The sequence below is a fragment of the Peromyscus eremicus genome, chromosome 10, assembly GCF_949786415.1.
Source record: "Peromyscus eremicus chromosome 10, PerEre_H2_v1, whole genome shotgun sequence".
Classification (NCBI taxonomy): domain Eukaryota; kingdom Metazoa; phylum Chordata; class Mammalia; order Rodentia; family Cricetidae; genus Peromyscus; species Peromyscus eremicus.
In genome coordinates, this window is record NC_081426.1 from 330,856 (window position 1) to 357,341 (window position 26,486).

The 26,486-nt window shown below is 37.3% G+C and overlaps 2 protein-coding genes across 3 annotated transcripts in view; one reads left to right on the forward strand and one right to left on the reverse strand.

Annotated features, from left to right (window-relative positions):
- The window catches only part of Asb3 (ankyrin repeat and SOCS box containing 3), a 124,809-nt gene extending 123,438 nt beyond the window's left edge, over nucleotides 1-1,371 (reverse strand). The window contains exon 1 of the mRNA XM_059275117.1: nucleotides 1,041-1,371. The gene's annotated coding sequence lies outside the window, so the exon portion shown is untranslated. The remainder of the gene's footprint in view (nucleotides 1-1,040) is intronic.
- On the forward strand, nucleotides 740-25,276 carry Erlec1 (endoplasmic reticulum lectin 1). 2 transcript variants are annotated; one of them, XM_059275119.1, is made up of 14 exons: nucleotides 740-1,579; nucleotides 6,356-6,460; nucleotides 7,701-7,781; nucleotides 8,485-8,562; nucleotides 8,680-8,743; nucleotides 9,303-9,337; nucleotides 10,843-11,066; nucleotides 11,343-11,472; nucleotides 13,315-13,476; nucleotides 14,672-14,731; nucleotides 18,156-18,280; nucleotides 20,899-20,976; nucleotides 21,171-21,246; nucleotides 24,374-25,276. In XM_059275119.1, exons 1-14 carry the CDS (start codon nucleotides 1,418-1,420, stop codon nucleotides 24,443-24,445), a joined length of 1,452 nt encoding a protein of 483 aa, XP_059131102.1. In that variant the 5' UTR covers nucleotides 740-1,417; the 3' UTR covers nucleotides 24,446-25,276. The 2 variants fall into 2 exon arrangements, with proteins under 2 accessions (XP_059131102.1, XP_059131103.1); XM_059275120.1 differs by lacking the exon at nucleotides 740-1,579 and adding an exon at nucleotides 7,008-7,089 and having other exon boundaries at nucleotides 6,355-6,460.
- Nucleotides 25,277-26,486: the final 1,210 nt, after the last annotated feature.

Genomic DNA, 26,486 nt, shown 5'->3' on the forward strand with positions numbered 1-26,486 from the left:
TTAATATGTATTATTATGTGTTGATGTTTTGTGTATGTTTGTGCATGAGTCAGATCTAGAACTAGTTACAGATGGTTGAGAGCCTGCCTCCATGTGAGTGCTGAGATTCTAACTGCTGGTCCTCTAGAAGAGCAGCCAGTGCTCTTAACAAATGAACCAACTCTCTCCAGCCCCTAATTCGTAATTATTCATTTGTATAATCTCCCATGCTAGAAAATGAGAAACAAATGACAGAAACCCATTATTCGCTAGCTTACCAACTCATCAATGCCTGACACACACTAAATATTGAGAAGTGCTAATTTAATGAACAATATATGACAGTTCTAGAACAATATTGTTTTCTTTAAAATTTGTAGAGATGAAAAACTGACTGCTCTCCCTGCTTTTTTGATTTGGTTCGAATTTGGGGAAGTTTTTAACAAGTGTTCTATGGTAAACACTATAAATTATTATACTAGAGATGAAACAAATGTGGACTTTTTTTTTTCAGGAAGGGGAGATGAAACCAAAACTGTCTGTCTAGATTCACTCTGCTGTGACTTAGTTCCTAACTTCACATTCACCTGGCTCTGGCCTTGACGTAAAGAAACTTACCAGATTCCTAAGCAAAATAACAAACAGCCCAACATTTGAACAAGGAAGAGAGGAGCCCCTTGTGAGGTGAAAATGCAAGCCTAGCCGCCTCACAAGTCTCCGTCCACACCAACGTCAAAGGACCACGGCTTCCCCATATTGTGGGATGGCAGGTATCACCTGGGTGTCCCCAAACACAGGCAGCGTTAGTAAGGAGCTGGGGACTGACTTGACAACAGTTGCCAGCAGAAGAAACTAAGAGACGTTTCCAACGGGAAGATGAAGTGTGAAAACAGTAAGAGTGGAGGGCACACAGCTCAGCCGGAATTGTAATTTCTACTTCGACCCCACACTGCTCCTACCTCTCAACCTGCTCTAGGGACGACGCCGCCCACTCTCCACCCCTCACACCCACCCCGCGAGAGTCCCAAGCAGCTGGACTCTGCAGCCGGGTCAGGACTCACCTCGCCGTGCCGCTTCGCCCAAGGGCCGACTCCCAGACCCGCTCAACCGGCGTTAGGTCCCAGACCTCCGTTTTTGAGTACAACCGCTAAGATGCTACGGCCCAACGCAGTGCAAGGCGACACAAGCTCGGGCTTCCGTAGGCTACCGACCCACGACCCCGGATGTTGATGTGCTGCCTGCCCCGGAAGCGGTGGCCCGAGTGTAGGGCGGAGGCGGTGTTGCCCAACTCTCCGGAAGGAGACGTGGCGGCGGTTGGGTCTCCTGAACCGAGGACGCTTTGTAGTCCCGCCGCCGCCTCCTTCTCCTCCTCCTCCACCACCTGTTCTCCTCGGGTAGAGGAGGTTGTGACGGCGGCTGGAGGACGCGGCAACGGAGGATGGAGGAAGGAGGCGGCGGCGTGCGGAGCCTGGTCCCCAGAGGGCCGCTGTTGCTGGTCCTGTGCGGTCTCCTGGAAGCGTCTGGCGGCGGCCGAGCGCTGCCCCAGCTCAGCGACGACATCCCCTTCCGCGTCAACTGGCCCGGCACCGAGTTCTCTCTGGTCAGTGCCCTCGCTAGCCGCGTTCAGCCCAGCCGTCAGTTTTCCTAGCATTCCCTTCCAGAACCTTTTTTTTTTTTTCAAGCATTTATCTTCCTCACGCCGAAGTGTCTTCTTTCGTTCATTGATTCATTCAGCACACTATCTGGATGTGTCCTCCATACTAAAAATTAGAAAATCAAGCGATCACTTCCTCTCCCTCCTTTAAAATTCCTTTGCGCGAGATCTGGCTTCCCAACAGTCCCACTCTGTGGACGAAGTCTTAGAATTACGACCACACCACCTATCCACACAACCGTCCTGCAGACACAAGCCCCATCTCTATTCATTTTTTCCCTCCAACACATACTTCATTAATTGTGTGTATTGTGTGAAAGGGGTTCTGTACACTTGAGTAACAAGTGACCTGGGCCGGTGGTTGTGAGAGCTTGGAACTAAACTCAGTCTTCTACGAGGAGTAATGCCCGTTCTTAATTGCTGCATCATCTCTCTAGCCCTAGAATGTGAGATTTTTTGATGAAGTCTTATACAGTGCAGAATTATATAAATAATTCTGTCTATAATCTCACGAGAATGAAAATTCTGTATGAGAGAGTGTAGTTCTGAAAAGTCTATCCATGTAGAGCTACTGCAGACCAATTTATTTTAAAAGGTGACCTTGAGGGCTGAAAAGATAGCTTAGCAGTTAAAAACACTTAGTGCTTTTCCAGAGGATCCAAGTTTGTTTTCCAGCACCTACATCTGGTATCTCACAACAGCTCCAGGGATCCAGTGCTCTCTTAGTCATCTGCCCCCTGTACTCATGTGTTTAATTACACACACATACACACAGTTAAAAAGAAAAAAAATCTTTTTTTTAAATTGTGCTGTTAACAATAGCATATTCTCATTTCAGATTGGCATGCTAGGGAAAGCAAAGGTTTTTTTGTTTAGTTTTTTAATTATGTTCCAATTACATACCATCAATTCAAGTGGGTCAGTTTTATTGTATTACTCGCTTACTGTTCCATTGAGACGTTAATACACATTACTCTAATGCCAAGACAATATGTACCAAGTTAGGCACCAAAAGTATAGCTCAGTGGCAAAGCACTAGCCTAGGGCACAAGCCTTCATATGGACAGCACCACAAAATTACTAAGTTAGGGTATTACCATCACCACATCACTTTCTATTTGCCTTGGGTTTTGCTTATGCTGTATTTTATATTCTATTTGTTTCACTAACTTTCTGTTACATTCTGACCATATCCTTTAAGTAAACGTTTCTCTGGACATAAGTTAGGACTACCTTTGTATTAATGCCATGATCTACTGATATTTTTATTTTATTTTATTTTGATTGGTCTCCAGTGTTAAAACACTTGTACAAAATACTACAGGCCTGAGGAGATGGCAACAAAATCTCAGGTGGACATACTTGAAGACTTGGGAGTTTTAGGCTATTTGTGTGTTTGTTTTTCTTTTTGTTTAGTCTGAATTACTTTGAGAAAAATCTAGATGCTTTCTCTGAATTGGGAAAAGAGCCATATCCTTGTACAAAAGTAAGCTTTCAATAGTTGATCTTTTGAAATTTTTAAATGCTTCTGTAATCTTAACACTTCCCTTCCATGCTTTATTTAATTGAAATAACTGCCCCCTTCACATGGTTGCTGGTTATTTTTATGGGTCAGTTGATTGGACATTTGTAAATAACTCAGAAACTGTGTGAACTAGGAAAATTGGCAAACACTGAATTAAAATAGCTGGGGTTTTTTGTTTTGTTTTGTTTTTCTTAAACCTGTTATTGTAGTTGCTTTTCTTGCTGTTGTTGAGACAGGGTCTCATTGGCCTCTATCTTAAGAATATCCTCTGCCTCGGGCTCCCAAAACCTGGGACTACAGATTATAGGCATGCACTACCATACCTGACTCCTTTCTAGTAATGTGTACTCCCAAAATATATAAAGATAAAAATGATTAAAATTATACCTTGTAAAAATGATTTAAATTATACCTCGTGATCCTTATAAGTGACTCACTGGTCCAGAAAAGTTTTCACTCTTGCATCCACTTTATTGAAAACTAGCCAGGAAGGAGTGGTTCATACCTTTAATCCCAGCACTCAGGAGGCAGAGGTAAGCAGATCTCTAAGTTCAAAACCAGCTTAGTCTACATAGCAAGTTCTGGGCCAACCAGGGCTATACAGTGAGACCTTGCTTCAAAAATAATAATAATGATAATAATAATAAATAGAAAGTCTTTTAATAAACTAAAAATAATTGACTTCCAAGCAGGATATGGTGGCACACTCCTCTAATCCCAATATTTGATAGGTAAAGACAAAAAAATCAGAAGTTCAAGGATACCTTAATACATTGTCTATATAGCAAGTTTGAAGTTAGCTTGGATTACGTATGACCCTGTCTCCAAAAAATAAATTAAATTTGGCCTCACAACTCCTCATCTTCAAATATTTTGATAACCTTATCACCTATGATGGCCTTTTAAACAAGTATCTTTGGCCATAAAATAAATATACATAGTAATCTTTAGAATATATATTAATAAAGACTGGTTCAAATATGTTAAAACAGTAATAAGCACATGCCTATGGAGCTGACCTGCTTGGCTTCTCCGAGCTCTGCTCCATCTTACTAGATTAACATTGGACAAATTGTTTAATCTCTGCCCCCAGAGTCCTTTTCTGTAAAAATGAGTATAATGCTTCATTTGAGGATGAATGAATTAATAAATGCAGAGTACGTAAAAGAAGATATTTGGAGGCTGGAGAGATGGCTCAGGGTTTAAGAACCCTGGCTGCTTTTCCAGAGATCCTGGGTTCAATTCCCAGCATGGCTCACAACCATCTGTAATGTGATCTGGTGCCCTCTTCTGGCATGCAGACAGAACATAATAAAGAAATCTTTTTAAAAAAAAAAAAAAAAAGATTTTTGATTCTACATGCTACATGTTCATTCATATCTGCAAGGTCTGTGTCTGTGGATTCACTCAGCAAGAAGAGAAAAGTGAAGAGACTTGAGTTACCATAAAATATGTATCAGAGAACAGAGGTTGCCTTTTAGTAAAATTAGTTACATTAATTGAAGTGTTTGCTTAAAATATGTTGGTTCATACAAGCAATGTACATTTGTTTTCATAGTACAGAAAACTTAAGGTATAGTAAGAAAACTGACATATAACAGGAATGAACTATAGCTCTTATGCTAGCTGACTACAGGTTTTTAAACTTAAGTATAAATTATTTAAAAAATAGCCATGCCTGTTTATTTACATATTGTCCATGTGCTTTGTTGCTAGGGTAACAGAGTTACCACAGATTATAATATCCATAAAGCCTAAAACATTTACTGTATGGCCTTGTAAATAGACATTTCCATGTCCTGACTGCCTGGTCCCAAATAACCAACACAGAGGCTGAATATGAATTATAAATACTCAACCAATAAATTAGGCTTATTACTAACTAGCTCTTGCATTTTTTTTTCAAGACAGGGTTTCTCTGTGTAGCTTTGGAATCTGTCCTAGACCTCGCTCTGTAGACCAGGCTGGCCTCAAACTGACAGAGACCTACCTTTGCCTCCTGGGTGCTAGGATTAAAGGTGTGTGCCACCACTACCCAGTTAGCTCTTACATTTTAAGTTAACCTCTATTTCTTTTTATGCATTGCCACATGGCAGTACCTTTATTATCATGTCGTATTCATCTCCTGCTCCCTCTGCATCTAGCTAGTAACTCCTCTGACTCCATTATCTTTCCATCATCCTTAGTTTGGTTGCCCCACCTGTACTTCCTGCCTGGTCAATCAGCGTTTTATTAAACCAGTTTGAGTGACAAATCTTTACAGTGTACAAGAGGATTATTCCACAGCATGGCCCCTTACAGTGAATTGTGCTGATTCTTGATATATATTCCAAAGAAAGGGTATGTCAGCACAGAGGGTCCATGATAACTGTTCTTTTTAAAGGAATTTATGTATTCCCCAAATATGTGAAAATAACTGCTTTATGCTATGTTCTAGTGTCCCATCCAACCAAATTCAGAGAACATTTGTAAAGTCCTAAAGATTGTCAGATATAGATGATGATTGCTGATAGAAGTTATAGGTATTCAGTGACAGTGTTTCTCTGACTATTCTTGGTCTCCTGAACTAGGAGTATAGCTCAGTGTCATATACTTAGCACACATGTAGATCTAGATTCCAGTTTCAGCACAACCACAAAAGTAAACCAGGGAAGCCTCGAACTTAAAGCAATCCACTTGCTTCTGCCTCTGGAGTGCTAGACTTAAAGGTGTGTGCCACAATGTAGCCTCATAATGCTTATTAATTAGAATTTTAAACTTCATTACTTGTTTTTCCTTATACCCCAAACTTTTATTTTTTTTTCTGTTAGCTTTAACAACAGGATACAATTTATCTCCACTTTATCATTTAAAAATGTGTATACTATTTTGCATGCCTCTGAAAATATGCTTTAAACATCTTCAGTTGAGCCACGCAGTGGTAGCACATGCGTTAATCCCAGCACTTGGAAAGCAGAGGCAGATGGATCTCAGTGAGTTTGAGACCAGCCTGGTCTACGAATTGAGTTCCAGGACAGCCAGGACTGTTACACAGAGAAACTCTTGTCTCAAAAAACAAAACAAACAAAAAACAAAAACAAATACTAGTTGAAATGATAAATTCATTTGAGGAAGCTTTGCTTTAACTAGTACTGAATTCATTCAGTGTAATGCACTTTAACTGAAAAAATAAATGTATATTTTTATTCTGTTTCTAGCCTACAACTGGAGTTTTGTATAAAGAAGATAATTATGTCATCATGACAACTGCACATAAAGAAAAATACAAATGTATACTTCCTCTTGTGACAAGTGGGGATGAGGTATGTTTTTCTATACATACATTGCTGATCCCTCTTACCAAATGTATGTATTTTACAACCTATAGTCATATACCTTAAAATTGAGAACAAGATTCTGAACAACCTTGTAGCATGAAAACATTAACCCCTTATTACTGTTTTCTTTAATTTGGGAATTCATTTTGGAAAAATTAACAACCAGCTAGGTGTGGTAGTTCATACCTGTAATCTCAATACTCAGGAGGCAGAGGCAGAAGGACTGCTATGAGTTTAAGGTCAGCCTGGCCTACATTGTGAGATCTTGTCTAAAATTTAAAAAAAAAAAAAAGGGGAGGGGGGGGTGGGGGGGGATTAGTTATTAATGTTTTGAATAAAAATCTAACTCTGTGCTTGTTTTCCTTTATACAAATGGTTTTCAAACACAATATCTCAATGTAAACATAGTGTTTTCATAAAGAATTTCTTATAATAAATAATTCTCTAGGTACCTTATGCTTTCTCACTACCTTAGCTCACGCCCTTTTCTTTCTCCTAAAATGCCCTAACTGCCTCTTATCCATCCTTCAAGGCAATGACTTCTTTCAAGATGAAACAGGAGAGGCAGCATGGTAAAATGGAAAGGACACCAGCCTAGGAGCCAGGAGGCTGAGGTATAGGCTACAGTTAGCTGTGGATCCCTGAACAAATTTGAAACTCAATTCTTCCACTCATTGAATTTATTAAGCCAATTTACATTTTCATGGTCTGTAAAGTAGAATATGAAACTCAATGCTTTTCTTAAATTTTGTTCATATTTGAAATCTGCCCAAGGCAGCTGCTCCATGCTGTTTTAAGCCCCTTTAAAACAAAATACACCCACATAACCACACATGTGGTTCAAGTCTGAAGTATTAAAATATGTAGGAAACTGAAAAACACCTTTCCACGATAGAACCATCCTAAAACTTTCATAGCTAGAATTTGGGGGGGGATATAGGCAATTGAAAATTCTGAAATAAGTTTTCAAGGATTGTTTAGAAAACTTATACATAAAACTTTTTTGAAAAAAAGAATGAATGCTATGGAAGATTTTTCTATGGCTTCATATTTTATACTTCAGTTCATTTGAAAGAAGTAACATACCATAGGCTCTTATTAAAGATGTTGACTTTTTCTCTTTTATTTCCAAGCATTTGTGATTTAACCAATGAATTAATAACTAAACAGCAGAGTTGGATGATGTTCTAGAAAAACTGTATGTTAAACTCCAATTTTTTCTTAGGAAGAAGAAAAGGATTACAAAGGCCCCAATCCAAGAGAGCTTTTGGAACCACTATTTAAACAGAGCAGTTGTTCCTACAGAGTACGTATTTTATGTACATATGAAAGTAAGTCTCTAGCAGCCTTAAAATGGCTTTTCATTTTGCTTCATTATGGTATGTCACATTTTAAATTAGGTGCAAATCTTATTGCTTAATATGTTCATTTAAATTCTTATACGTGCAGTAGATAGTATACACCAATATCAAAGTATCAGTTACTAAAATACTTTGAATGTTTTTTAATTGAAAGGAAAGCTTTCTTACATGATAGAATTATAAAATGCTAATTGTGCCAGGCAGTGGTGGCACACGCCTTTAATCCCAGCACTCGGGAGGCAGAGGCAGGCAGATCTTTGTGAGTTCGAGGCCAGCCTGGTCTACAGAGCAGGATCCAAGGCACAAAGCTACACAGAGAAACCCTGTCTTGAAAAACCAAAAAAAAAAAAAAAACAAAAAACCTGCTAATTGCTATTTTTAAGCTATGTAGAAAAGTAGCCAGGTAGTTTTTACACACCCAAATACATTATAGCTCTATTTCTGTCACATAATCTTCATACATTGCTAATTAATAGAAATCAAATACAGTTCAGAAATTTTGCCATTTTGTGTGGCATAATTATAAGTGTCACTTCATAAAAATTTATTTCAGATTTGAGGGAGAATCTGCTCAGCTGCTAAAACTTCAAGTAAAATTCAATATGATTATATGGCTTTTGTGTATTTAAAAACATATGTCTTTCTTAGATTGAATCTTATTGGACTTACGAAGTATGTCATGGAAAACATATTCGACAGTACCATGAAGAAAAAGAAACTGGCCAAGTATGTTTTCTTTGAAATATAAAGCATAAAATAAGAAATTTCACAATGATATTGATAGTTTTTAAGTTTCAGCTAAAGAAATATGTTTGTAAAATATTGTAATTTTTTTTAATGTAGAAAGTAAATATTCATGAATACTATCTTGGGAATATGCTGGCTAAGAATCTTCTGTCTGAAAAAGGTTAGTCTCTAAAACTGATGATAGTACTACTGGGTTAAGTTCTAATTGAAATTTAAGTCCAGGCATGGTGGTATAGGACTGTAAGCCTAACATTTCACGGGTAGAAGCAGTAGGCAACATGGTATTGACTCAAAAAAAAGAAAAGGAAAAAGAAATTTTTCTTGATAATACCTTTTTGGCATTGTTATTACTGTTTATTTCTTTAATATATGTGCGTGCACAGAGTCAGAGGCAAACTTGTGGGAATCAGTTCTCTCCTTTCACCATGTCATTCCCAGGAATCAAACTTGGGTCTCTCATAGAAAGCCATTTTGGGAACACTAACTTAAAAAGTAAAGGGCAGGCCTGAGAAGAGGGTGTGTAAACACCTAGCACATAGGAGACCCTGGCTCCATTACCCAGCAACTTTCACTCAAAAAAGCAGTAAGACAAAAATCTTGTTTCATCTTCTTTAGAAAGAAGTTTAAGGTTCCAAAACTGATTGAAAGCAGTCATTTGTGTTGTATAGATGTGATTGTTCATGCTGTATGTTCACCTTTTTCTTGCATTGCTTCCACAGAACGAGAAGCAGAAGAAAAAGAAAAGTTAAATGAGGCAAGTGATGTATTAACTTTTCATACTTAATTGTTAGGTATGACTTTAGTGACAGAAGCTAGACATATATTCTTTGTATAATGCCTCAAGGAAGTGAGTCAAATAAAATTCACAATTTATGACAACTGGATTTTCTATGGAAAGTTCCATTGCCAACTGAGCATGATGGCACACACCTTTAATTCCAGCATCAGAAAGCAGAAGCAGACAAATCTCTGTGAGCCTACTCTGCATACCTAGTTCTTGGCTATCTTGGGCTTTATACACAAGTGAGACCCTGTCTCAAAAATAGATAAATAATGTTGTAATCCTTTTACTTACTTTTTAAATAATACCTAAATAAACTGTCAGTTGAGCCTGGTGACACAGAGCTGTCATCCCAGCTTCGTGGGAGACTAAGGCAGGAGAATCACAAGTTCAAGGTCTTCTTGGCCTAACTCCCTTCAACATGGTAGAAGGAGAGAACCAGCTCCTGAAAGTTGTTCTCTGACTTACACACACACATAGAGCTACATGTGCCCATGCATGCAAATACATAAAGGTAATGTCAAAAATAAATAAATAAAATAAATAACAAGGAAGAGTGAAGCTGCAGCCCAGTATTAGAACACTGTCTAGCATGTACAACACCTTAAGTTCAATCTCCACTACTAAAAGAATAATAATATCAATTATGTGTCTGTGAAATGCTGATACCAATCCATCACTTCAATGCATAGCTGTGGTGCTTTCTATGTAGCATTAGAAACAGTGGTAGTAAGAACATTTTTATTGCTTGTTCCTCATCTCCTATAAATGTAACAGATAAACTGCATATGTAAATAACAAGCTACCTACCAATATGGGCTCTAAAAATAGAGGCTAAGTGTAGGAACTGTGTTTTTTATGTATGTGCAGTGTGCAAAGCTGCTGTGCATATACATATTGTAGGTAGTTCATATATATCCATCAAATGATGGCTTAGAGTAGTAGTGTGTAAAAGGAGCAATTCATGTAGTTCAAAGAATGCTGCAGCCTTAAAATTTGTAGAATCTAAATTATAAACAACATTCACTGTGAATTTAGTGGAAAAAAGAGCTAAGCAGCCCAATATAGTAAATTTTTTTGTTACCTTAGTTTGTTTCTTCAGAACTATTGACAAAAACTCATATTAATCATGTGTTTGTTCTGTTCACTTAAATATACATAACTTAACATTTTAATTTTAGCATCAAATAATTTGTTCTGTATTATACTAGCCCTAAATGCATACTTGCTCAAGAACGTAAGAATCAGAACATTAGGGTTGACTTAAAAGAAAGTACAGACAAAAAGGGAAGAAAGGAAAGAAAGAAAGAAAGAAAGAAAGAAAGAAAGAAAGAAAGAAAGAAAGAAAGAAAAAGTACAGATGTTTTCATCTTCTGTTTAGAAGTAAAATGTAGTTTTCTTTCAGAATAAATACCTACGTCATCCTCAAACCCATCTCAAATTTCTAATAAAAGGTCTGCCTACACTCTTTTTCTAAGATCCCCACTAAAAATATTGAAGGTCAGATGACACCCTACTATCCTGTGGGAATGGGAAATGGTACACCTTGTAGTCTGAAACAGAACCGACCCAGATCAAGCACTGTGATGTACATATGCCATCCTGAATCTAAGCATGAAATCCTTTCAGTAGCTGAAGTTACAACTTGTGAATATGAAGTTGTCATTTTGACACCACTCTTGTGCAATCATCCTAAATACAGGTAAGATGTTCATTCAGTATTCTAAGCATACAGTGCACATGGGCTTTAAAGAATTCATGTTTAGCCGGGCGGTGGTGGCGCACGCCTTTAATCCCAGCACTCGGGAGGCAGAGCCAGGCGGATCTCTGTGAGTTCGAGGCCAGCCTGGGCTACCAAGTGAGTTCCAGGAAAGGCTCAAAGCTACACAGAGAAACCCTGTCTCGAAAAACCAAAAAAAAAAAAAAAAAAAAAAAGAATTCATGTTTAGCCTTAATGCTTTTTTTTCCTATTGAATAGGTTCAGAGCCTCTCCTGTGAATGATATATTCTGCCAATCACTGCCAGGATCTCCATTTAAACCCCTCACACTAAGACAGTTGGAGCAGCAGGAAGAGATACTGAGGGTGCCATTTAGGAGAAATAAAGAGGTATGAGAGTTAACTAATTATACTTTATCAGTGCTTCCTTTTCCATATTTCAGAACCTGTATCAATGTGTTAATTATTTCTGTAGCATAATAATGGCAATTTATTTTATTCACTTCAAATTTTTAATTTAATTATTTGATTAATTTCAATTCTTTTTCTTAGACTTGTCAGAATTTTTAACATTCTCATACAATTACACAATTTCTAAGAATTTTATTTAGATTTATTTTATTTTAATGCATGTATTGCATTGTCTACATGTATTGTGATTGTCTACATGTATATACATGCATAATGTGTGTGCCTGGTACCTGTGGAGGCCAGAAGAGAGTCTGACCCCCTGGAAACTAGATTACAGACATGTGAGTTCTGGAAACCAAACCCAGGCCCTCTACAAGAGCAGCAAGTGCTTTTAATTTCCTATCTATCTCTCCAGTCTCACATATAATACTTGCTAAGTTTAGCATCCTATGCAAAAAAAAGAGCAGCCATAGCTCCACTCTTAGCATTTTACACTTGGTCTGTTGCTCTCCTTTAACCACCTCTGTGTACTGCCTCCTCTTTTTGTTACACTGTCTTCCCTCTTCATCTGCCTGTTGGGCATGGCCACATACATTTTTTTTTTTCAATTATATCCCACTCATCTGTGATTTCAGAACCCTTATGTTCCCCACTGCTTTTTTTAAATTTTTAGACAAGGTCTTTCTATAACCTTGGTTGTCTTGTCCTGGAACTCAGTATGCTGGCCTTGAACTCAGAGATCCACATGCCTCTGCCTCCCAAGTGCAGGGATTAAAGTCATGTTCTACTACACCTGGTTTTCCCCATTTCTTTTAAAGTACTGTGCTTAGAACAAGTGTAGTTCCTCCACAATCTTTCTCCTCACAGTGTACAAAACAAACTATTCTCTATCCAATTGACCGCCCCCCCCCAAAAAAAAAAAACTAAGTTTTGTTTTTGTTTTTTTGTTTTGTGAGGCATGGTCTCACTTTGTAGCCTTGGGTAGCCTGAGAGGCACACACTCACCCTCTCTCACTCCTCCTCCCTTCCCCACCCTTTGCACACCTTTGCTTAATACCTACAAGATAACATCCAGAGCTCTTAGGTATAGTTTCCCAGCATAAAACATGCTTGATGATCTCTTTAGTTTTAAATACTACAGCCCTACATATTTCCCCTGATGAGTCTTTTCTTCAAATCCTTATGCGTATATGCACACAAATACAAAGCATATACCTAAGTCACAAATATATATACACACATCACAAATCATGTTTCATGGCTTGGTCAAGAGTGTTCTCTTGGTAAAGTCTTCACATTTCAATTCTTTGTCAAAGTCAGTTCCATCTACCCCTTCTTTTATGAGTCTGTAGTTCTGGGTGCCCTTATTACTTTGGATCTACTCTAGTAAATTACAGGTTCCTCCAGAGCAACAACCAGATCGAGCTACATTTGAGTAATTGTAACTGATGATCCTATTCATTCCCAACCAACTCCTTTTTACCCTGCTTGTTACATTAGGTTAACCTTAATGACTTCTACAAAATTAAATGTAAGGATGCAAAGCTTAATAAGTATCAAAGTGTTTAACAAAAGGGAGACAAGAAGCAGACATGAAATCGAAATTTTTCCTATGTGCCAGAGAATTATGATACTTGTTACTTGGGGTGGAACTAACATTTGTCTTGACTTTTCTCTTTTGTCACAAAATCCACTTTCTTAAAACCTTAAAATTAAGTGGAGAAAAAAAAAAAACTTTATTTTTCCAAATTTTAAAGTAATAACAAGCTGTAACTGGAAAACATATCATAAAAGCTCATAAACACATCTGGTTAATTTTAGGAAGAGTCACCATCTGCAAAAGAAGAGAGATTTCCAGCCATCCACAAACCTATTGCTGTTGGCTCTCAGCCAATGCTCACTGTTGGAACAACCCATATATCCAAGCTGACAGATGACCAGCTCATAAAGGAGTTCCTTAGTGGCTCTTACTGCTTTCATGGGGTGAGAAAGTGAAACTGTAGTTTAAATATTTATCTTACACCCTTATGTGTGGCAGTTACCTAACCCATAGTCATTGGAAGAATGGAACAAAAGTGTCTACAGAAAAATGGCAGGATTCTGCTATCTCCAATGGACATTTTCTTTGTGTAGTCCCATCCCCCCATATCTCTACAGTCTAATCTGCATCCATTATATTCTCTTTACCCTTAAAAGCTTGACTTTTCCAAAGGACAATCAGACTGCAACCCACAGATCCAGGGAGGTTACCTAGCAGGGGGGACCCTAGGATGACTATGGCTTATAATGACTGGGCAAGCTTTAGTGAAACATTTCACTGTTAGGATAAGACTTTGTACCCTATCAAGCTGATGAAAGAATATGCTGGATGTACTTTCAGGAGGGGAGGCTAAAATCTTTTTAGATTATGGATTAGCCTATAGAAAAATGTCTGTCGTAAATCAAACAGTGAAGGGAAAGATGAATAGGAATCTCATTTACACAACTTAAGGAAAACATAGCTCTGAACAGATGAAGACAGGTTTCTTCTGTATCCCAGAATCTAATTAATATTTATATGTATAATTCAGCTATTATTTGGCTTAAAGGGCTTATTGGGAAATGTTATCATTTTTACTATTTTCTACAGAGAAAATATTTTCCAGTTTCAAATAACCCTGGACTTTTGAATTATAACCTGTTTTTTTTTTTATGTTTAAAAAAAAAGCTTGACTTTTCCTATGGCAGTCATATATGATTTGGGTTGATCATTAGAATAGACATCAATGATTTATTTCTCACATTTTGGTTATGCAGCAGTCACAATTCAAACTTGAGCTAAGTTTAGAAGGTAATGTTTTGATTCTGACTATTAAAACCAGTGTAAATATACTCACAGGTGAAAATTTTGTCTTATGTATTTTATGAAAGAGTACAGCAGTTCTTTTTATTTATCTTTTTTTTTTCCTTTTAGTGGATTTTTGTTATTTGTTTTTTCTTTCTTCCCTTTTTTTTTTGGAGACAAGGACTCGCATATAGCGAGTGGGTGGCCTGAAACTCACTGTGTAGACCAGGCTGTCATATTTTGTTTTTGTTATACTATTGATTTTAAAAATTACATATATTTCTAACTGTCTTGTGGCATTGTTATATCAATCTCTCTTCTCTGTGAATAACTTTGTCTGTTTCTCTACTTTAGGGTGTTGGTTGGTGGAAATATGAATTCTGCTATGGCAAATATGTACATCAATATCATGAGGTATAGAATAGCATTTATGTCATTCTACCACTGGATAGATCCAAGTTGCTTATTTGTTTTGCATTGCTAGAGCTCAAACCCAGGGCCTCATGGATATGTCAAATGTTCCAAACATGGAACTACATCAGCAGCCTTGGATTAAAGGTTTTAAGGTCTGTGACAGGCTGGTGATTTGGCTCAGCAGTTACGAGTGTACTGCTCTTGTAGAGGTCTCAAGTTTGATTCCAGGCAACTCACAACTAACTGCTTGTAACTCTAACTCTAGGGAATCCAGTGCCTCCCAGATATCTCTACAGGTACTGTACTGAAGTGCACAACATACACATATAGACACAATTTTTTAAAAATTAGAAAAAAGAATGGCATTAATATTACTTTTAATCATGAAATAATTTTAATGTGGAAATACTAGCCAGAGTATTCCCAATTTTTAGAAACTAGAAAACTTAGTATTAACTGATTCAGTCATCTTGTAGGAACATTGCTCATTAACTACCCATATTCTTAAATTACCATGAGCGTGGTAGATTAATAAGTTACTGTGTTCTAATTTGAGAAGTTACTCTTATAGTTTATCCTTAAGAAATGAATAAATAATAAGTGTGTTGATTACAGAATTAATCAAACTTAATAAATATACCAAGTTCCTCAGATAATAGAAAATACCATTTCATCTTTTGTTTTTTTAATAGAGTCTCTAACCCAAACTACTGTCAAACTAACTCTATAGGTAGGGAAGACTTTGAAATTCTGATCCTCCTGCCTCCACCTCCTGAGTGCTAGGATTATATGTGTGCCCTGCTATGCCCCCACTTTTATAAGAAGAGAGGGATCAAACTCAGGTCTCTGTACATTCTAGGCAAGCACTCTATAAAGTAAGCTATATTCCCAGTCTACTACAATAGTGTTTTAATAAGCATTTTAGATAGCTACAAATCCACCTGCCTCTGCCTCCTTAGCGCTGGGATTAAAGGCAAGAGCCACCACCTCCCGGCTTTTTTCAGGGTTTTGTTGTTGTTGTTACTTGGGTTGGGTTGGGTTAGGTTGAAGGTTTTGGTTTTTTGTTTGTTTGGGGTTTGTCTTGTTTGGGGTTTTGGTTTTGAGTTTTGGGGGTGGGGTTGGTTGAGATTTATTTTTGGGTTTTTTGTTGTTGTTGTTTTCTTTTCTTTTCTTTTGTTTGTTGTTGTTTTGAGACTGGGTCTTAATAGCCCAGGTTGCAGGCATGTGCCACCATGCTAAGTATGCTTTTGCCAGTATGTTTATATTTAACAGTGTGCTTGGTTAGGTCAAAGTATACACATTGAAAAAAATGCCTTCCAGAAAGTTGAACCAGTAAACACTGCTATTAAAATGACTCTTTTCCCATGTACTTAACACATTCCTATATACTTTACTAAATTTAATTTGTCCAAGGTCACTTAGCCTGTAACTTTCTGATAGAAAGCTACTTTGGAAGATAATAACAACTAGCAAGCATAGTGCTGACTATATGCCAGGTACTGACTACTTTGTACATATTAACTCACTTAATCCTAAGAACACCTTTCATAAATCGGTCCTGTTATTCCAAGTTTCAGAAACAGAAACAGGGTTTAGTTCCTTGCCTAAAATCCCATAGGCAATAAATGATAAGGCTGGAATTCAAACCCAGGCAGGCTTGCTCCCTCTGCGGCTTTCAAATCCCTGTCTGGAAATTAACAAACCTAGTTGCTGGTGGGGTGTGGGTGGAATATAATAGCTCTTTTTCATTAGGCAATAAAGTCTACTAGGGAAATGGCCCTGCATGTTTCACTGGCCACTGAGTAGGTTTTCTGTACTATTAATCAGAAGTATATTATTACCTAGCATGGTTGTCTGGCATAAAATATGAAGGGCAACAAGGAATAAGGAAAGAAAAGGCGGAAGAGCTTACTTTTATAAACAATACATAATATTTTTTAAATAATAAAGGCAGAATCCGGAAAGGGATTCGGTACAGTCTTTACACAGAAATGAGTGTGCCATCAAATGAGTTATGGAGACTAAAACTTCAAAGTTCTTATATAAAAGTAGAGAGGTAAAGTGAAAATGAACTTTGGGGTAAGGCATCTTAGTCCATTTTATACTGCCATTAACAGAATACTACAAACTGGATAACTTAAAATGAAACTAGATTTCACATTTCTAAAGACACTCTTATCAAAGTGTCTGCCATCTGGTGAAGGCCTTCTTGCTGCTTCGTTTAATGACACAAACCAAGAGGAAGAAAGACTGAGAGAGTTTGGGGGCAGTAGAGATGGTTTGGTAATTAAGAGCAGTAACTGCTCTTCCAAAGGGTTCAATTCCCAGCACCACATAGTCACTATCTGTAACTCTAGGCCCAACATCTTGTTCTGGTCACATGGGCACCAGACATGCATATGGTGCACATACATACATGTAGGCAAGGCACCCATACACATAAAATTAATGAATTAATTAATTTTTTAAGATAGAAAGGAGCATAAATGGAAATCCTCCTCTTAGAAGGATACAGTACTCAAGACTTAAATATCCTCCATTAGGTTCTACTTGCCCACACTGTAATTCTAGGAACTAGGTTTACAACACATGTTTTGGGGGAGATAGATTTACCACACAACAAAGATTCAGTTCAGAATCACAGTAGTAGTGCTAGGACTGTAACTTGGTCATAAAGCTCTTTCCCAGTATGCACAATTCCTGGGTTTGATGCCCCTTTCATCTCAAAACAGCATAGTAGTATTATGTAATCAATTAAATTTTTGGTTGGAGGTGGTGTGGTGTTGGCAGTGAAAGTATTGAAAGGAATCCAAAGAGAAAGGGTCTGCCAAAATGGTTCAGCACATGAAAGAACTTGCTGTGTAAGTCTGACAACCTGAGTTTGAGCCCCAGATCCTGAGGTGGAAGGAGAAAACCCGCTCCTAAGAGTTGTCCTCTGGCCTACCTCCACAGCACTGTCAGTGCATGTGTCTTCAGTTATGTATGTATCATGCACACATACAATGATAATAAATAATTTTTAAAAGAAGAGTCTAAAGAAAAAGATCTCCAGGAAGGAACTAATACAACAGAAAGAGAGACAAGAAAGGGAAAAGATACTGAGTTACAAGTTACTACATCTGGAGCTAGGCTAACTAGAAATTACTTTATTCAGAGAAACAGAATAAAGATCATTTAAATTTCTGTTTCCTGAGTTTGACTGATATCATTGCATCATTATCCAGTGAATGGATGAAGATGGAGACTAGGGCTTATAGGAAGGTCTGTTTACTCATGTCAAATATGCATTACTACAAACACTGTCAGGCTCAAATACACAGTAGCTCATCTGGTGAAGGAACCTGATGTCTGCTCACTTACATAATACATGCCCACGTAGGAAAATAAATGTAATTTTAAAATTTTGTACTTTTCTACATACTAGGACAAAGATAATGGGAAAACTTCTGTGGTTGTGGGGACATGGAACCGAGACGAGCATGTTGAATGGGCTAAGAAAAACACTGCTAGAGCTTATCATCTTCAAGACGATGGCACCCAGACAGTCAGGTAAAGACTGTTTGCCTTTAAAACTGATTAATAGGATTTTTAAAACTCAAAATATTGACAGATTAAAATTTTAAATATACAGAGCAGGGCATGATGCTGAATGCCTTTAATCCCAGCACTTGGGAGGCAGAGGCAGGCAGATCTCTGTGAGTTTGAGGCCAGCCTGGTCAACAGAGTGAGTTCCAGAACAGCCAGGGCTATGTAGAGAGACCGTGTCTCAAAAAAAAAAAGCCGGGCGGTGGTGGCGCACGCCCTTAATCCCAGCACTCGGGAGGCAGAGCCAGGTGGATCTCTGTGAGTTCGAGGCCAGCCTGGGCTACCAAGTGAGTTCCAGGAAAAGGCGCAAAGCTACACAGAGAAACCCTGTCTCCAAAAAACAAAAAACAAAAAAGCAAAAAAAAAAAAAAAAAAAAAAAAAAAACCACCAATCCATAGTCTTGGATTCAGGCAACCTAAGTTCAAATGATGCCTGTCTCTTCAGTAGTAATATAATACCCTGGGCAAATTACATAATCTGTAAGCCTTGCTTGTCTAATAGTATATCCCTATAAGGTTATGAGGATGTTTAAGTAAAATAACCTACCCTAGTAATAACATTCAATAAATTACCTGCTGCCTTTAACAGTGATGGTGGTATGAAACTGGTGTGATGGTGCTGGAGAGATGGCTCAAAACCACATGGTGGCTCACAGCCATCTATAACTAGTCCTATGGGATCTGATGCCCTCTTCAGGTGTGCAGATATACATGTAGACAAAATACCCAAATACATACATTAAAAAAATATTAAAAATTTAAAAAGAAAACGTTTAAGAGGGCTAGAGCGATGGCTCAGAGGTTAAGAGCACTAGCTATGCTTCAGAGGTCCTGAGTTCAATTCCCAGCAACCACATGGAGGCTCACAACCATCTATAGTGGGATCTGATGCCTCTTTGGGCATTAAGGTGTACCTATCTAAGGTGCACTCATATACATAAAATGAATAAATAAATCTTTTTTTTAAATGTTTAGAAAAAATAAAGATTGGCAGTGATGTTAGTGACAATGATTCCATTCTTTTGTTATTGTTTGTTTTTGTTTTTTTTTAAGATTTGTTTTTATTTTGTGTGTATGAGTGTTCGCCTGCATGTATGTGTGTATGCACCATTTGCATGCCTATTGCCCACAAAGGCCAGAAGAAGGTGTCAGATTCCTTGGAACTGGAGTCACAGACATTTGTAAGCTGCCACATGGATACTGGGAATTGAACCTGGGTCCTCTGGGAGGACAGTGAATGCTTTTAACCACTGAGCCATTTCTCCAGCCCCAGTTTTTTTCTTTTGTATAGTGATGGAGATTGAACCCAGAGCATCATGATTAATCATCATCCATGCTAGGCAAGTGCCTAATGCTGAGCTACCTCCCCACTTTCAATAATTATTTGATTCGATTAGAATTAGGGGTCTTCTAAAGTATTTGTGTTTGTTAAATTTTTAATTTGTTAAATATACTTTATTTTTCCTTGTTACTTAGTTTTTGTGAGGTAGTGTTCACATACCTTTTGTACTATGTGGGTATATTTTATTATTACCAGAAGTAAGTTAATCTTACTTCTCACAAATAATTAACTGTGCTTCAGCTTTTCTTGTAGTGCCTTATACAGTGAATTTAAAAGATTAATCCTTTTTTTTAAAAATTTTTTTTAAAATCATATATATAGTATTCTGCCTCCATGTATGCGTGAAGGCCCGAAGAGGGCATCATATCTCATTATATATGGCTGTGAGTCACCATGTGGTTGCTGGGAATTAAACTTAGGACCTCTGGAAGAGCAGCCAGTACTCTTAACCTCTGAGCCATCTCTCCAGCCCAAGATTAATTCTTGTTCACTCTCAAATGTTAACTTTTGTTTCTTCCTGGAGCAGATAGTATTGAGAAATCGCTTTCAAAATATGCTGACTTTTCAGGCTGACCAGAATCAAAGTTAGGAAAATTAGAATAGAGATATTTAAGTGTTCAGTGTACTAGACAGATTATTTTAGGCTTATGTTGCCTACAAAATTAGCTTTTAGTATCGTGTGCTCAACATTGAAGCCTAGAAGACTGTGACTAGAAAACATACAGCTTTTTGGGGGGATATTGCTCACTTTGAAAGTTATTCTTTGGCAGAGGCTTACCTTTTGTCCCACATACATAATAATGTTTAATGGAATTAGGTTGATGGAAAAGAGAAAGGAAGAATTGTTTCACTAAATAAACAATATACTGGGCTGAGGAAGTGGGTAACTTTAAAACTGCAACTTTTATTATTATGTTTTGTTTGGGTTTTTTTTTTTTTTTTTTTTTTTGGTTGGTTGGTTGAGATAGAATCTTGCTGTTAGCATTACTGGCCCCAAGCTCACAGCAATCCTGCACCCTTATCCTTCCAAAGGCTAGAGGTATTTTATCCACCACACCAAGCTCAAAACCTTCAGTCTGACCTATATGTAGTATGGATAGCATTAAGAAAAATAGTGCAAAGTTTCTTTAATTAATATTTTCCTTATAGAATCTGACTGTGATGTAACCTTCTCACCTACCCATTATAGTTATTCTAATTAGTAAGACTGTAATAAAGTTTGTATGTTTCTCCAATTCAGGATGGTGTCGCATTTTTATGGAAATGGGGATATTTGTGATATAACTGACAAACCCAGACAGGTGACTGTAAAACTAAAGTAAGTTGAATCCTTTTGCCTACTTTTTATTGACAAAGTTTTACATAAGAAATACTAACTAAATAATTATAAAACTGTGTTATTGATGTTAAATTATACCAGGTCCATTTAAAGATTTTCATAGCTTAATAAGATAACAAAAATAATTCTATTTTTATGACATAGGCAGTACCTTAAAGTGCTCTGTATTTTAGGTGTAAAGAATCAGATTCTCCTCATGCTGTTACTGTGTATATGCTTGAGCCTCACTCCTGCCAGTATATTCTTGGGGTAAGTAAAATGAAAATAATCAAGAGTTCACTTAGAGGTTAGGTGGTAGAGCTCTCATCTAGAGTGTGGGAAGTCCTGGATTCAATCCCAGTGCCACCAAGTGAAAAGAATTAAATTTTGAACATATTTGAATTTTTTTGTCTTAAATCTACAAAGGGCATTCTAAGACTTAATAGATACATTTTTCTTTTGAAGTATTATTTACATAAATTGCACAAAGGCCTACTCAGTTGGTAGAATGTTTTCCTAGCATGCATGAAGCCCTGGGTTCAATTCCTAGCACCACATAAAACCAACCAGACATGAAGGTATATACATCTGTAATCCCAGCACTTAAGAGATGGAGGCAGGAGGATAAATTGTTCATATCATCTTCAACTACTCAAGGAGAGCATGTCTCAAAGCACAGATCTTAAATGCTGAGTTTGATGATATTTAACCATTTTAAATAGCCTTGTAAATATCAACTGAAGATCTGTCACAGCAGGAAATTCTCTCATACCCCATCACCAAAGGATACCTCTTTCTGGTTTCTGATACTATAGATTACATATGCTTCATTTGGGATTCCACATGAATGTCATTCCCTTATATGCCTGGCTTTTCACTCAGTTGTGATACAATTAATTAATTATTAAGTTATATGTATCAGTACTTCATTATCTTTGCGTTGCCAGATCATATTCTTTTCTGTAACTCTACTACATGTGCTTAATCATTCTTCTGCAGAGGGACATTTGATTTGTTTTTCTTTTCTTTTTTTTTTTTTTTTTTTTTTTTTTTTTTTTTTTTTTTTGGTTATGATGAATAAGTCTGCTATGAACTGATTTCACAAGTCTTTCTGTGCTTATATGTTTTCGTTCATTATGGGTAAATACCTGTGAGTGGAATTTCTAAGTCATGGGTAGAGATACATTCTACAAAATGATTCACCAAAATGCTACTGCCATTTTAATCTACCAACAGTGCCTGAGAGTCCAGTTACTCCATCTCCCCACCAGCTTTATTTTCAGTCTTCTTTGTTAGTCATTTTAGTGGGTTTTGTTTGCATTCCTCATACAAATACTGAAGACATGTTTGTGTCATCATTGGCCCTCATATGCTTTTGTGAAGCCTTACATCTAACCAGACTTTAATACAGAATAGTTCTTAAAATGGTTAAGAGGACTTTTATTTAGTACTGTTTTTATCAGTACCAAGACTTACAGGGAAGAACATTTGATCAAAATACATTGTATGCATGTATGAAATTCAAGATAAATAAATAAAGCTATTGCAGTAGCAGAAACAGGTAAAGCTCAGCTCTGAATACAGAAGAGACAGCTCAGGATCAATAGCCAACAGGCCAAATGAGAGGAGTTACTAAGTAGAAAATCACAAAGAGACATCAAGAGTCTGGGCTTCTTCTTAAAGCAGCCAAAGTGATCAGATACTGAGTGTGGATGTTCTCTCTTGGTACAAATGGACTAAGCAGGCCAAAGACAAGGCCCAAGACATAATTGGACAGAGGCTCAAAGGAGCCTGACTGCTGGTAAGAATAGAATCTATGTCAGTCTCTTACCCATTTTTGCTGTTGTTACTTATCTTCTGATTGCTTGATTCTAGGAATTCAAAAATATTCTAGATACAAGCTCTGTGTATTGTACACACTTTTTCATACTCTGTGGTGGCTTCACCTTTAAAAAGACATTTAAAAATGTCTTCTGATAAGCAAAATCATATTATTCTATTATGTTCAGGTTTTTTTTGGCTTTTTTTTTTTTCCTTTTATGAGTACTGCTTTTTTGTATCCTAAGAAGTTTTTGCTACCTCAGAGTCCTGGAAACACCCTCTTAGATTTTTTTTTCTAAAGACTCTATAATACTTTTTTTTTTTTAATTTATTGAATATATAGTGTTCTGCCTGCATGTATGCCTGCAGGCCAGAAGAGGGCATCAGATCTCATTATAGATGGCTGTGAGCCACAATGTGGTTGCTGGGAATTGAACTCAGGACCTCTGGAAGAGCAGCCAGTGCTCTTAACCTCTGAGCCATCTCTCCAGCTCTATAATACTAACTTTGATTATGTTCTAAGTATGCCTTTTTCTTTTCTTATCCTCTGTGAATTAAACATAGCTTCTAGGCTTTTGGGTTCATATAAATTTTAGAAAAATTTTGGCCATTATCTCCTCAAAGATTTTTTTCTGCCCTATTCCTTTTTTCCTCAGTTTCTGAAATTCTTTTTGATTTTTTGAGATAGGGTTTCTATGTGTTTACCTGTCCATCCCAGAACTAGCTCTGTAGACAAGGCTGGCTTCAAACTCACAAAGATATATCTGGTTCTGCCTCCTGAGTGCTGGGATTAAAGGCATGCACCACTACCACCAGGCCTGAAATTCTTATTAAACATATTAATTTGAAATTCTTTCAAAATCTCAGAAACTTCCTTTAATTCCCACTTCCACCCCCTCCCTGCGCCATATTTAAGTGCGGGTCATTTCTGTTAACCTTCACCAGTCTAATCACATCTTTTACCACGTCCAGTTCATTGCTGAGTTCATCTGTGGTACACTTTTCATCTTTTACTATTTGCACTGGATTCTTATGATTTCTTTTTCTCTACTTAAATTCTCTCATGTCACATGTTGTCTACTGTTTTTCCCGGTATGTGTTTGTTTTTTTGTTTTGTTTTTTGTTTTTTCACAGTTATCATGACAGCTGACTCATCTTTAAGTTAGTGTTTACTTTGCCTTTCAAATAGAACTGGTTATTTTGCCACAGTGTTTTACTGTTCTAGTTATGTAAGCTCCTCACATATTCCCATCCTTTGTACCTCGTTTCTGTTGCCGTATTTACTTTGAGATAAAAATGTTTTCTCTACCTATCTCATATTTTATATGAATGACTAAAAATAGTGTTTCTGTAATCTTGATTAATGCCAAGCATCATGAAACCTGCCTGTAATGCAGCACTCAGGATTGCCAAGTGTTCAAGGCTAGCATGGCCCTATGTCAAAAAAAAAGAAGAGCCTAATTTGTAGGGAAAATGTTGGGTGGTTTATCTAAATCAAGAACCTGTACAGTTAGCAAATATATTCATTGAGGAAAAGATACTGTTAGTTTCTAATGTCATTGCTGTTTTTCTTCAGGTTGAATCTCCAGTAATCTGTAAAATCCTAGATACAGCTGATGAAAATGGACTTCTTTCTCTCCCCAACTAAAGTATATTAAAATTGAAGGAAAGAAAGATGATTGAAAGTCATCACTTCCTCCCAACCATGTCTCATTATAGAGTCTCACCGTTGGACCCTGTCTACAGTATCACAGGAAAGGACTGGCAATACGATGTGAAATCCATGTGTATATAGAGGTTATTGATAAACGTGTAAGGCAGATGCTTGTCTCACTTCATTTATTTTGGTGTTATATGAACTGATTTCATTTTGACTTTGCTTGGATAATGTGATTTCAAAATCTGATTCAAGCAGTTTAGAGTCCAGCCTATTCAGATGTCATAATCTTGTACTTATTGAAGTACTTTTAAATAATATACTTATTGTGTAAATTACAGCATATATAATGAGCTAATGAAGTAAAGATAATGAAGAGAAAAGTTGCTAGGAGAGTGTTTTATTAAATAACAGGCCATGTAAAATATGTAAAATTCTAGTGCCTGAAATCCTTTCAGCAAATTTTTCTGTGGCCGCTGCTCTGTGTCAGGCACTAAACTAGAAGTAGAAACAGAGTAGAGCCTCACAGATGACCCGACACCACTGTTATCTCAAGAAACTCTTTTTTTTTATGGCAGGTTGCTCCTCTTCCTGAACTTTTATGATTCTTTCTTCTCATAAGTGAGTTTATTACCAGTGTATATATGTAGTGCCAACGGTTGGTGTCTTCCCTAAATTAGAATGGTTCATTCTAAAACTCACTGTGCTGGCTCTCTGTTGTACCTTCCTGCTGTATATTATAAACCTTAGTTCTGGACAGTTTTACAGCACAGTATTTATTTCAAAGAGAATAAAATGTTCATAAGCAGTCTTTTCATGTAATCAGTGACAGATTATTTAGTTCCTTTATTTTCTCCTTTATCTTTTTGCATATATTTTGTACATACTGTCTGAACAAGGACAGAAAAGTAGCCATAAGGGGCTGGGGCTGGGGGGAAGAAGGGGAAGCTCAAAGATAGAGCACATTAGCATGTTTGAGGCCTTGGGTTCAATCTCTAGAACCAAAAATAGTGTTGGATGTTGGGGTTCATGCCTTTGTTCCCAGAACTAGATACAGAGGAAGAAAAAAGTTCAAGGCTAGCCTGGCCTACATAGCTAGTTCTACACCAACCACGGCTACAAAGTGAAAACCTAATTTTAAAAGTCAAAACTAAAAGAAAAAGTGGCCAGAATACTCCTGAAAAACAATACTTCTGATGAAAGCTATATTAAGAAAGGGTTTGTGGCCAGGCCTAGTAGCATATATTTTGTAATCCCAACACTTAGGAGGTGGACAGAGGAACATCAGAAGTTCAGGGTCATCCTCTGTTACATAGTGAGTTTGAAGCCAACCTGGGCTGCAGGAGACCTTGTCTCAGAAATAAGTAAATAAATTCCTTAATGGCCAGTGGGAGTTTAGTGCTAAAGCATTTGCCAACTGTATGTAAGACCCTAAGTCCATTCAGTGTAGAACAGTGGTTCTCAACCTTTGGTTTATGATGCCTTTGGGGGTTGAATGAGGCTTTCATAGGGGTCATCTAAGACCCTCAGAAAACAGATACTTATATTACAATTCCTAACAGTAGCAAAATTACAGTTATGAAGTAACAACAAAAATAATTTTATGGTTGGATGTAATGAGTCTTTTTCTGTCCCACCAGCCAGCTCCCACATAATGACATGGAGACTTAATTACGAAAACTTGGCCAATAGCTTAGGCTTGTTCCTAACTAGGTCTTATAACTTAAATTAACCCATTTATATTAGTCTATGTTCTATCACATGGTGTTACTTCTTTTCCATCTTGCACCTCCTGTTTCCACTCCGTTTCTCCTGATATCTGTTGTGTGCCTAGATTCCTCTTCTTCTTCCTTTCTCTCCCCACACATCTCACCTGTACCTCCTGCATAGCTGTTGGTTGTTCAGCTTTTTATTACAACAATCACAGCAATACATTTTTCACACAGTGTACAAATATCCCACAGTTGGGGTTCACCACATCATGAACTGCATTAAAGGGTCACAGCATTAGGAAGGTTGAAAACCACTGCTC

Coding starts and splice junctions, on each gene's coding strand:
- Erlec1 (XM_059275119.1), top strand. CDS start 1,418: ATGGAGGAAGGAGGCGGCGGCGTGCGGAGCCTGGTCCCCAGAGGGCCG. Junction 8,744..9,302: donor GAATCTTCTGTCTGAAAAAG/GTTAGTCTCTAA, acceptor TTGCTTCCACAG/AACGAGAAGCAGAAGAAAAA. Junction 9,338..10,842: donor AAAAAGAAAAGTTAAATGAG/GCAAGTGATGTA, acceptor TCTTTTTCTAAG/ATCCCCACTAAAAATATTGA.